Source organism: Pongo pygmaeus, chromosome 4 (genome assembly GCF_028885625.2).
Source record: "Pongo pygmaeus isolate AG05252 chromosome 4, NHGRI_mPonPyg2-v2.0_pri, whole genome shotgun sequence".
NCBI lineage: Eukaryota > Metazoa > Chordata > Mammalia > Primates > Hominidae > Pongo > Pongo pygmaeus.
In genome coordinates, this window is record NC_072377.2 from 145,175,025 (window position 1) to 145,185,450 (window position 10,426).

The following is a 10,426-nucleotide window of genomic DNA, read 5'->3' on the forward strand; positions in this document are numbered from 1 at the left end:
TTGAAATTCAGTTTCTGAGGCCAGGCTCGATGGCTTATGCCCACAGTCTCAGTGCTTTGGGAGGCCAAAGCAGGAGAGTCTCTTGAGGCCAGGAGTTCATGAGCCTATAGCTATGCAGGAGGATCGAACCGAAGAGTTCAAGGCTGTAGTGAGCTATGATCACACCACTGCATTCTGAGCCTGGGTGACAGAGCAAGACCTTGATTTAAAAAAAGAAATTCAGGGGCCGGGCGCCGTGGCTCACGCCTATAATCCTAGCACTTTGGGAGGCTGAGGTGGGAAGACAGGTCAAGAGTTCAAGGCCAGCCTGGGCAACATAGTGAGTCCTCGTTTCTACAAAATATACAAAAATTGGCCAGGCGCGGTGGCTCACGCCTGTAGTCCCAGCACTTTGGGAGGCCAAGGCGGGCGGATCACGAGGTCAGGAGTTTGAGACCAGCCTGGCCAGCATGGTGAAACCCTGTTTCTACTAAAGATACAAAAAAATCAGCTGGGCATGGTGGCATGCGACTGTAGTCCCATCTACTCGGTAGGCTGAGGCAGGAAAATCGCTTGAACCCGGGAGACGGAGGTTGCAGTGAGCCGAAATCGCACCATTGCACTCCAGCCAGGGTGAGACTCCATCTCAATAAATAAATAAACAAATACATATATAAATAAAAATTAGCCAGGCGTGGTGCCGCGTGCCTGTAGTTCCAGCTACTCGGGAGGATCGCTTGAGCCGAGCGGTGACCGTGCCACTGCACTCCAGCCTGCGCGACAGAGCAAGACCCTGTCTCAAAACAAAGCAAAACAAAAAAAGAGAAAAAAATTCTTGGTAACTGAGCACTGCTTGTCCAGCCCATTGAGTTTCTGTAGACAAATTGTAGGAACTGGCACAGCAAACTGGCCACAAAGACGTTAGGGGCGTGGACAGCAGCTGCTTGAGCTGCCTGCTGTCCAAGACTCCCGTATGTCATCGCGCAGCGTGGGATTTTGCGGCTTCCTGACAGCCCTGGCTATCGCTTGACTTGATCTTGGGTTTCACCAAGCCACAAAGGACTAGCGTCCCTCTCTCCTATCCCAAGGGCATTAAGCCTGTCTGGATAAAGTAGGAGAGGAAAGATTTACACGCAGTTCCCAACTTTACGTGACGTGACTAGGGAGGGAATTGACGGTCGCACCGTCTACCTAGCCCAAACGGGGCCACAGCAGGACAAGGAAGTAGCAGATCTTCTAGACGCGGTCTCTTCGCTCCGCTCCACCCGCACCAGCCGCGGCCCACCCACCTCTCCTGTAAGAGGGAGAACGTCCCGGAGACACTTCCGGCCCCACCCCCCGAGGCGGAAGCGGAGTCCCAGGCTACTCCTCCCGCAGTGTGGGTGGTTCCGAGGCTGACTCCCCTGCGGCGGCGCGGCTCGCAGTCCTTCTCAGCATGGACCGCACTTGTGAGGAGAGGCCCGCTGAGGATGGGAGCGACGAGGAGGACCCAGACTCCATGGAAGCCCCAACCCGGATCCGGGACACTCCGGAAGACATCGTGCTGGAAGCTCCGGCTAGTGGGCTGGCGTTCCATCCGGCCCGTGACCTACTGGCTGCAGGGGACGTGGACGGGGACGTGTTCGTGTGAGAGCGGGGCAGGGCCAGGGGCTCCGGGTCTGGAAGCTTCCCGGGGGTGGACCTGGGAACAGGAGAGAGGAGAGAAAGTTGCAGGGAGACAAATTTTGCAAGATTCATTGGGTCCAATTCATTCAGTAACATTCGGCTCTTATCACACCAATCTGTTGAAAGAACTGGAATGTCGTGACAGAGCCCAGATACCGTAGTAGGACAAAAAGCCCTTTAAGGCCTTGTTATTTCCCACCGATTATTATTTATTTGCTTACCTATTTATTTTTGAGACGGAGTCTCGCTCTGTCGCCCAGGCTGGAGTGCAGTGGTGCGATCTGGGCTGACTGCAACCTCCCCCTTCCGGGTTCAAGCAATTCTCTTCCTCAGCCTCCCGAGTAGCTGGGATTAGAGGCGCCCGCTACCACGCCCGGTTTATTTGTTTTGTATTTGTAGTAGAGACGACGTTTCACCATCTTGGCCAGGCTGGTCTTGAACTCCTGACCTCGTGATCCACCTGCCCCGGCCTCCCAGAGTGCTGGGATTACAGGCGTAAACCACCGCGCCCGGCCTCCTACCGGATTATTATATTGTGCCCGAGACAGGCTCAGCAGGCCCCTTTAATTGATTTTTCAAACCACAAATCTTGGCTCACGCCTGTAATACCAGCACTTTGGGAGGCCGAGGTGGGCGGGTCACCTGAGATTGGAGCTCCAGACCAGCCTGTTCAACATGGTGAAACCCCGTCTCTACTAAAAATACAAAACTTAGCCTGGTGTGGTGGCGCGGGACTGTAATCCCAGCTACACGGGAGGCTGAGGCATAAGAATCGCTTGGACTGGGGCGGTGGAGTTTGCAGTGAGCCAAGATCGTGCCACTGCACTCCAGCTTGGACGACAGAGTGAGACTCAAAAAGAAAACAACATAAATCCGAGCAGACACTCCCTTGATTAAAACCCTTCAATAGTCTGCTTTTAGGATTTAGTACAAATTTCTCAATCCCGCCTTCAACACCCTGACCATCTGTGCTCATTCATCCATACCTTTTAAAAATACATCTTGGGCCGGGCGTGGTGGCTCACGCCTGTAATCCCAGCACTTTGGGAGGCCAAGGCAGGCAGATCACCTGAGGTCAGGAGTTGCAGACCAGCCTGGCCAACATGGTGAAATCCCATCTCTACTAAAAATAGAAAAATTAGCTGGGTGTGGTGGCGGGCGCCTGTAATCCCAGCTTCTTGGGAGGCTGAGGCAGGAGAATCGCTTGAACCTGGGAGGCGGAGGTGGCAGTGAGCTGAGATCGTGCCATTGCACTCCAGCCTGGGCAACAAGAGCAAAACTCCGTCTCAAAAAAAAAAAAAAAAAAAAAAAATCTTGAAACCTCAGCCCATTTGCACGTGCTATTCTGTCCGGAAAACTCCTTTCCCTTCACTTTTACCTACTATCTCTGAGTTCCCAGGATCTCTTCCCTCTTCCTCTCGCCCCTGACTAAAATTGGTTACCTGTTAGATGCTGCCATGGCACCAGGTGCCATGGTACCTTTCCCTTACTAATGAATGGTTGGTAACCATATGTCCATTTGTGTAATTATTTGAATGCTGTCTCCTTCACTAATGTTTTTCAAACGTCTTTGACGTTGCCTCACAGAGAAATAACCTTTTACATTATATATGAAGCTCTCTGATACAATTTCTGATTTTATTCTATTATTGTGTGCATGTACACAAAATGCTGATTGTAGCTTACTAGTCCGTTATATGACCAGAGTGTGAAAAAACACTGTTCTGGAGTGTAATCTGTCATCGGTTTTGTTCTCTATTTTATCTCCAGCCTCTAGTCTAGGGTAGATGCTCAATACATGTTTGATTCTGAACAAAAGATACAGGTTAGAGGCAGTGGAAAAGTTGAAGATGTTATGCTTATCAGATTTACTTAATGAATTTAAATCTCAACCCCTCATTAGCTGTAATGGCCTTGAGCGTGTTAACTTCTGTATTTTCATCTTTGAAAGGGGGAATTATACCTACCCTTGCAGAGGGGACAAGTTTGCAGTACAGCACCTAGGCAGCTCTTCAACAAATGTAGGTTCCCTTCTACTACTATCCATATTTATGGTGCCAGGCACTTGGGAGTTGCCCTAGACATCCACCTTTCTTCACATTCCACACAACTTTGTTGCTTCCCTTGTCTTAAAAAAGGTTCTGGAGGAAAATTCTTGGTTCTCCCCTTCCCCACCCTCAGCCATGACTATTGTGAAGAGGTTCGTTTTCCGAGGATTAAATTCAAACTTCTGCTTGGCTCACATGGTCTCATGCCCACCCCAGCCCATCTTTCTATATTCAGTCATGCTACTCTCCTGCTACAAGGAACGCTCCTCATTCTTTATCTCTGCTGCCTCCAGTATCTGGCCCTTGCTCTCGGCCAGGCAAATTCTACTCTTGTATGATCCAACCCACATGTCACCACCTTAGCTTTCCAGGGCTCTCTTCTCCCTTCCCAAGTATTCATTCAATTTGTGAATGTTTATTAAGCTACTTTTTCATGTTCAGCACTGGGACAGAGAAAATGAGCAGGCTCAGTTCTGCCCACCTGGAACTCACTGGCAATTAAGCATGTATTCATTCTGCCCTTTTTGAGGATCTGCTCTGAGGCAGGCACTTGGGGGTATTCCGTAAACAGTACTCACCTCAAAGTTGCTTACAGGCTGGTGCCTCTCCCCCACCTCCATTTTGATCTTGCCTCTTTTTCAGCACGTACTCTCAATGTACTGTAATTAATTGTGGCTTTCTCTAGCTCCTGCAGACCTGAAGTGCAAGAGCCTGCTCTACCTTACTGATTTTTACATTTCTAATTTCTGGGGCTGGTCTTTTGTCATTGATGTAACAAATATTTCCTCCACAGTGGTCCAGACCCAATCTTTGTCCAGGGTGGGGCTTTCAAAGATGATAAAGAGGGGTTGGGTGGGATCACAAAGAAATCTTGCGCAAATATACCTTGAATTAATATATATTGAAAAAAGCAAGACCTAACGTTTCAAACTCACTGAAAATGGAGAAATGAGATGGTAAACTTTTTGGGCTTAGAGGTGTAGAAGCAGGAACTCTTAGGTAGGTGGGAAGGCTGCTCTGTCTGGTTGGTTTCTGCACTCAATGCAACCCAGGCTGGGTCTGGAGTCATTTACCCTCCTTCCCCTCTCCCCAGCTTTTCCTACTCTTGCCAAGAGGGAGAAACCAAGGAGCTCTGGTCATCGGGTCACCATCTCAAGGCCTGCCGAGCTGTGGCCTTCTCTGAAGATGGGCAGAGTGAGTACTGGGGAAGACAACCAGCAATGTGGTGGAAGGGAACAGTGAGCAGCACCATGACCTGGGCACCTTTTCCCCAGAGCTCGTTACTGTCTCCAAGGACAAAGCCATCCATGTTCTAGATGTGGAGCAGGGCCGACTGGAAAGACGTATTTCCAAGGCTCATGGGTAAGGAGAGCAGCCAATTCTGTGTATGTGCATGGAGGTGAAGGGTAAGGACCAGGAGGTCGCCACTGGGACAGAGATGCTCCAAGAAGTTCTACATCTGTCTCTAGTGCCCCCATCAACAGTCTTCTGCTGGTGGATGAGAATGTTCTGGCCACTGGGGATGACATGGGTGGTATCCGTCTCTGGGACCAACGGAAGGAGGGCCCCTTAATGGATATGAGGCAACATGAAGAGTACATCGCAGACATGGCTCTGGATCCAGCCAAAAAGCTGCTGCTGACAGCCAGGTACAACTTCAAAGCTGCGTTGCCTCCCCTCCCCTCCCTGTGTGAAATGTCTTCCTCAAATGGACCTTGTGTCTAAGCCTACTGCTCTACTCTCTACAGTGGGGATGGCTGCCTTGGCGTCTTCAACATTAAGAGGCGTCGGTTTGAGCTGCTCTCAGAGCCTCAGTCTGGGGACCTGACCTCTGTCACTCTCATGAAAGTACAGCTGGTTATGGTGGGATGGAGGGGTGTGTGCTGGGGGCTTAGTCTAAGGCAGCTTTCACATCGTTTTCCCTATTTCCCTGCAGTGTGGGAAGAAGGTGGCCTGTGGCTCCAGTGAAGGTACCATCTACCTCTTCAATTGGAATGGCTTTGGGGCCACAAGTGACCGCTTTGCTCTGAGAGCTGAATCTATCGACTGCATGGTTCCAGTCACCGAGAGTCTGCTGTGTACTGGCTCCACCGATGGAGTCATCAGGTGAGGGGAGCCTGGACAGCCCTTAGGTCACAGGAAGGGCAGGCCCAGCTAGCCAGTACTCAACACTGTTCTTTCCCTGCCCAGGGCTGTGAACATCCTACCAAACCGAGTGGTGGGCAGTGTGGGCCAGCATACTGGGGAGCCTGTGGAGGAGCTGGCCCTTTCCCACTGTGGCCGCTTCCTGGCCAGTAGTGGCCATGACCAGCGCCTCAAGTTTTGGGACATGGCCCAGCTGCGAGCTGTGGTGGTGGATGACTACCGTCAGCGCAAAAAAAAGGGAGGACCACTGCGGGCTCTGAGCAGCAAGACTTGGAGCACCGATGACTTCTTCGCAGGACTGAGGGAAGAGGGAGAAGACTCCATGGCTCAGGAAGAAAAGGAGGAGACTGGGGATGACAGTGACTGAGGGAATGAATTGAATCTTGAGACAGGTCCTCACCAGGCAAGAGTCTTGCTTATTGGGCTGCATCCCCAGAGAGGATATGAATTATTATTTTTTGAAAAGACAGGGTTTTGCCGTCGTCCAGGCTGGAGTGCACTGGCATGATCTTGGCTCACTGCAGCCTCAATGTCCCCAGGCTCAGGTTGTCCTTCCACCTCAGCCTCTGGAGTAGCTGGGACTACAGGTGTGCACTACCACACCAGGCCAATTTTTGTATTTTTTTGGTAGAAACAGGGGTCTGCGTTGCCCAGGCTGGTCTTCAACTCCTGGACTCAAATGATCCACCTGCCTCTGCTTCCCAAAGTGCTGGGATTACAGGCACGAGCCACCACACCTGGCCAAAAAAATATATATTTTTTGAGACAAGGTCTCACTCTGTCACCCAGGCTGAAGTACAGTGGGTTGATCATGGCTCACTGCATCCTTGACTTCCTGGGCTCAAGTGATCCACCTCAGCCTGCCTGGTAGCTGAGACTTAACAGGCATGTGCCACCATGCTTGACTAATTTTTGTGATTTTTTTTTTTTTTTTTTTTTTGGTAGAGACCAGGGGTTTCACTTTGTTGACCAAGCTGGTCTTGAACTCCTGGGCTCAAGTGATCCTCCTGCCTTGGCCTCCCAAAATGCTGGGATTACAGGCATGAGCCACTGTGCCTGGCTGGATATGAAATTTTTTTTTTTTTTGAGACAGGGTTTCGCTCTTGTTGCCAGGGCTGGAGTGCAATGGCGTGATCTCGGCTCACTGCAACCTCCGCCTCCCAGGTTCAAGCAATTCTCCTGCCTCAGCCTCCCAAGTAGCTGGGATTACAGGTGTCTGCCACCATGCCAGGCTAATTTTTGTATTTTTAGTAGAGACGGGGCTTCTCCATGCTGGCCAGGCTGGTCTCGAACTCCTGACCTCAGGTGATCCACCTGCCTCAGCCTCCCAAAGTGCTGGGATTACAGGCAAAAGCCAACACACCTGGCCTGGATATGAATTTATAATACCCTACAGTACAGCACAAGAAGATGCACTCAAAACACTGATGTGAGGAAGTACTTGCCCCGTAGCAGCTATTCACTCTACCAGTATAAACAAACTCTAAGCTAGGGCAAGACAGCACAGACACAAGTATATACTAACCAGGGGTTTAATATAAATACAACCAGCATAGAAAGACCCAAAACTATACAGAAACCAAAACCAGAATGCCATGTGTTGGAGGCAAAGGGCAGAATTTCTGACCCCTTTGGCTCAGCTGCCCTTCCCCACAAATAAAAACCAACAAAGAGGACAAATCAGGACAATAAAGATTCATGCTAAGCTGTGGCAGAGGGGGGAAGGTATGATCGGGTGGGGGTGGGACAAGGAATGGCCACGTAAGATCACTGGGTCAGGTTGGACCCTGGGCTGGGAGGGGGAGGGCAAGGCCCCTCACCACAACTTAAGCCAAACCTAAGCTGCTCCCAGGTGCCACAGGTTCCTGTCCCAGCAGGGAGGCCGAAGGGCCTGGGCCCATGCCCCTCCCCACCTTTGGGGGTCAGATAGTGGCCACCCAGGCCTGCTGGGTTGGGGCCTGCCACGGGCTCGGCATGCCCATTCAGGGTGCCTGTGGAGAGAGAATGGAGTCACTGTTTAACCATGGTACCTGCCTCAGCCCCAGCAGAACACAGGAGGTTGGCCCCAGACTCACTAAGTGCCTGCAGCAGCCGTACAGACACAGCATCCTTGGCCACCTCATGCCCATCCCGGCCATCTAGGGTCAGCACAACCCAGATGAGGCCGCTGAAGGGCACTGGATGCCCAGGAATCACCACCTGGTACCAGAAGCGGTGCCAGCCAGCAGGTCCTATGCCCAAACACTTGGTGAGGAACACAGGGCTGCCCAGCTTCATTCGTTGGCACAGCAACTGCAGGGTAGCCCGAGCCCCTTGGGACCCTAACTTGTCCCTTGCCAAAGCCAACTGGCTGCCCTCTGGCTGTGGGGACCGCAAGAAGGGATCCACAAGCTGCTGGCGAAGTCGCTGCTTCAGGTCTGGCTTGAGCCACTCCACAGCCACCTGCTCTCCACAGAGGTGTGACTGCCCTGCAGGAAAAATGCAAAGACAAGGGCAGGTCTAAACCCTGGGCCCAAGCCTCCAGGTTGTGAGCCCTTTGGAGATACACAGTCCTGTAATTTGTAGCCTTCCCATTTCCTGGTAGTGTGACCATGGGTAAGAAAAGACAATGAAGCCTTCAGCCTCCATTATTTGCAAAGGGAGTATATAACACACTGCTACCTTACAAGTTTCCTTGGAGAAATACTGGTTAATTGCAGGCTTTGTCTGCCTCATAACCATCATAATGGCTAATCTTTACTGGGAAAACTTGCTTAAGTCAGTTAGTGTGCTAAGTACCATACACCCATTATGTTACTTAATTCTCACAACAGTCTGAGGAAACAGATTTTATAGTAGTAAAAAGCTCAGTTGGATTCCCTTGAGCAAATCAATTTCTCTAACAGTTTCCTCATAGCTTGAGGGTCCCGTGCCTATTTTGCGGTGTGGGGGTGGGGGAAGGTTGAGAATTAAGTCAAGAGGTAATACTCGGAAAGTGTTACAAATTTAGGTAAGCGGTGGTGGTAGCACCATTGGAAGTTTTAAAAATCTGAGATCAAATAGTAAAAGGTTGCAAATTCTGGCATGTTTGACTCTAAGATCTTGTAACTTTAACAGCTATGCTCAGTATAAAGTGCCGGGCAGAACGCGTTTGGCCCCAACCAGCACCCCCGCCGAAGCCTACCTTCCACCAGGGCCTTTTTGGCCATGGCAGCGGCCCGGTGCGAGCTGAATTTGAGCAGAGCGATCTGCCCTGGCGCCGGTCCGGGGCTGGGCAGCAGCCGCGCCTCCTGCAGGCCGGGACCCAGCGGCTGCAGCGCAAGCAGCAGCGCGCTGCGGGTCAGATTCGGCGGCAGGCCGTCAACGCTCAGCTCACACTTCTCGGTGCTGCGGCACACGAGCAGCGGGCAGGACGGCCGCAGCGGGTGGTTGTGCAGCGTGGCGATGGCGGCCTGCGCGCCGCGCCGCGAGCTGTAGCGGGCATAGGCGAAGCCGCGGTTCAGGCCGCTGAAGGTCATCATCAGGCGGAACTCGTAGAGGCGGCCCACGCGCTGGAACAGCGGGATAAGCTGGTGCTCGTACACGTCCTGAGGCAGCCGCCCGATGAACACCTCTGACCCAGCTGGCGGCGGGCTGCCCACCCAGCCTGTGGGAAGCGGGTATGTAAGGCCACCGTCAGGCGACGCTTTCGAATTCTGAGCCCACGGACCCAGCGCGTGGGGTTGGGAGGCGATGTGAACAAAGGTCTGTGAAATGGGTTTACACCCGTACCCTGGGTGGTTGGCATAATTAGGTGACCTTGTACTCTGTACAAGGTGTACAGAGTAGGTACACCTTGAGATTGGCCCCCTCCCTCGACGGGGCGGGTGGACGTGGAGCCACAGTTCCTCCTTTGCTGGGGGGTATAAATCCGGGTAGTTCGCAGTTTCTGACAGTGAAGGCTCGGAGCAGCCCCTCCCCCAAAGGGGGCTGCTGTAGCCGGACAGGCGGAGGGGCTGGGACTACCGTACCTGGGGGTGGCCCGCCATACTTCCTCTGCCCGTTCACCTGCACCAGGCGGATGCCTGTCTCCCTGACCCACGCCTCCAGCGCCGCCTTGTTCTCTGGATTCACCCTCTCACACCACAGCTGAGAGGGAAAGGAAGGTTGGAATGGCGGATCGCCAAGCCCGCCCCCACCTCTCCTGTGGTACTGGGGTCCCTAAAGCCGACCCCCGCTCCGGCGGGGCTCGCCGGCCCCCAAGTCGCCAGCCGCTTACCTCACAATCCCGCTTGGACTGCATGGCTCTCCCGCTGGCCCCCTCGTACCCTCTTTATAACTTCCTCCCCACCGGCCTCTGGAAGCTTCCCTACCCCTCCACCCCGCAAGCTCTCATTGGCTCTGAGCGCGACCCCGCCTCCCAGGGGGGTGGAGGTATCCACTGCACGTGCGCCGCCCGGGCTTCGCTCAGACCTTCAGGTGAAAGCTGCAAAGTCGCGGGTGCGTATGTACGGGCGCTGCCTCCCGAGGAGGAGCTCCCAAGCCGCAGGGTGGACGCTGGAGACAAGAACCTCAGGGTCACAAGTTTAGTGTCTTTCTCCCTTTTCCATCCCTACATTGGTCTGCCGGGG

General features: G+C 52.8%; 2 protein-coding genes across 4 annotated transcripts; one reads left to right on the forward strand and one right to left on the reverse strand.

Moving 5' to 3' along the window:
- Positions 1-1,012: 1,012 nt before the first annotated feature.
- On the forward strand, positions 1,013-7,517 carry WDR55 (WD repeat domain 55). The gene is made up of 7 exons (XM_054489258.2): positions 1,013-1,605; positions 4,786-4,886; positions 4,967-5,054; positions 5,162-5,341; positions 5,441-5,540; positions 5,629-5,798; positions 5,883-7,517. Exons 1-7 carry the CDS (start codon positions 1,415-1,417, stop codon positions 6,202-6,204), a joined length of 1,152 nt encoding a protein of 383 aa, XP_054345233.1. The 5' UTR covers positions 1,013-1,414; the 3' UTR covers positions 6,205-7,517.
- Positions 6,908-10,321, reverse strand: DND1 (DND microRNA-mediated repression inhibitor 1). 3 transcript variants are annotated; one of them, XM_054489255.2, is made up of 5 exons: positions 10,075-10,321; positions 9,827-9,944; positions 9,001-9,462; positions 7,913-8,305; positions 7,356-7,828 (listed from the first exon to the last, which is right to left on the reverse strand). In XM_054489255.2, exons 1-5 carry the CDS (start codon positions 10,096-10,098, stop codon positions 7,605-7,607), a joined length of 1,221 nt encoding a protein of 406 aa, XP_054345230.1. In that variant the 5' UTR covers positions 10,099-10,321; the 3' UTR covers positions 7,356-7,604. The 3 variants fall into 3 exon arrangements, with proteins under 3 accessions (XP_054345231.1, XP_054345230.1, XP_054345232.1); XM_054489257.2 differs by having other exon boundaries at positions 9,864-9,944; positions 10,075-10,093; XM_054489256.2 differs by having other exon boundaries at positions 6,908-8,305.
- Between the last annotated feature and the right edge of the window lie 105 nt (positions 10,322-10,426).

Bases quoted from the DNA above. Each gene is read 5' to 3' on its own strand.
- WDR55 (XM_054489258.2), top strand. From the start codon at position 1,415: ATGGACCGCACTTGTGAGGAGAGGCCCGCTGAGGATGGGAGCGACGAG. The intron at 1,606-4,785 runs GTGAGAGCGGGG...CCCTCTCCCCAG, and splicing joins GTGGACGGGGACGTGTTCGT to CTTTTCCTACTCTTGCCAAG. The intron at 5,541-5,628 runs GTACAGCTGGTT...ATTTCCCTGCAG, and splicing joins CCTCTGTCACTCTCATGAAA to TGTGGGAAGAAGGTGGCCTG.
- DND1 (XM_054489255.2), bottom strand. From the start codon at position 10,098: ATGCAGTCCAAGCGGGATTGTGAG. The intron at 9,463-9,826 runs GTACGGTAGTCC...CGCTTCCCACAG, and splicing joins GTATGGCGGGCCACCCCCAG to GCTGGGTGGGCAGCCCGCCG. The intron at 7,829-7,912 runs GTGAGTCTGGGG...CTCTCTCCACAG, and splicing joins ACGGCTGCTGCAGGCACTTA to GCACCCTGAATGGGCATGCC.